General features: G+C 52.7%; 1 protein-coding gene across 1 annotated transcript in view; it reads left to right on the forward strand.

The window, feature by feature from the left end:
* Window positions 1-265: 265 nt before the first annotated feature.
* ZFAND1 (zinc finger AN1-type containing 1) overlaps window positions 266-730 on the forward strand; it is an 8,260-nt gene continuing 7,795 nt past the window's right edge. Inside the window, exon 1 of the mRNA XM_008639032.2 lies at window positions 266-419. Within this exon, the coding sequence (XP_008637254.1) occupies window positions 266-419 (154 nt within the window). The remainder of the gene's footprint in view (window positions 420-730) is intronic.

The raw sequence follows: 730 nt of genomic DNA on the forward strand, positions 1-730 counted from the left end.
CGGCCCAACCCCCCTGCTCAAGCAGGGTCATCCTAGAGCACATGGCACAGGATTGCATCCGGGCGGCTCAGTATCTCCAGAGAGGGAGAATCCACAACTTCTCTGGGCAATCTGTTCCAGTGTGTGGTCACTCACACAATAAAAAAGTTCTTTCTCATATTCAGGTGGAAATTCCTGTTGTGTCAGTTTCTGCCTGTTGCCTCGTCCTATTGCTTGGCATCACTGAGAAGCGCCTGGCCCCAGCCTCTTAGCACCCTCCCCTAAGATGCTTATAGACATTGGTGAAGTCCCCTCTCAGTTGCTTCTTCTCAGGGCTGAAGAGGCTCAACTCTCCGTCTTTCCGCCGAAGGGAGATGCTCAGTCCCTCGATCAATTTTGTAGCGCTCTGCTGGATCCGCTCCACGAGCTCGATGTCTTTGGTACTGAGGAGGCCAGAATTGGAGACATGCTGCATAAAGGTGTTTTGGGAGGGCATCACACTTGGGCACAGGCGTGCACGTGGGTGAAGGCTGGGAAAATAACCCTGAATTCTGAAGGAATGTGGCTTTTTACAAAAGTGGTGGGTGCGCCGCTAAGGAAACCTGAGTGACACCAACAGGTTACAGGGTGCACGAAATGCTTCGAGAAGCCGGTCTACCTCCGCTCTGCCTCCGAGAACAGGCATCGAGGGACGATGCAAATAGCGACACAAATAAGACACAAAACGTGCCTTTTTTTCCCCCCCGGGACA

Source organism: Corvus brachyrhynchos, unplaced genomic scaffold (assembly GCF_000691975.1).
Source record: "Corvus brachyrhynchos isolate BGI_N302 unplaced genomic scaffold, ASM69197v1 scaffold698, whole genome shotgun sequence".
Taxonomy (NCBI): Eukaryota; Metazoa; Chordata; class Aves; order Passeriformes; family Corvidae; genus Corvus; species Corvus brachyrhynchos.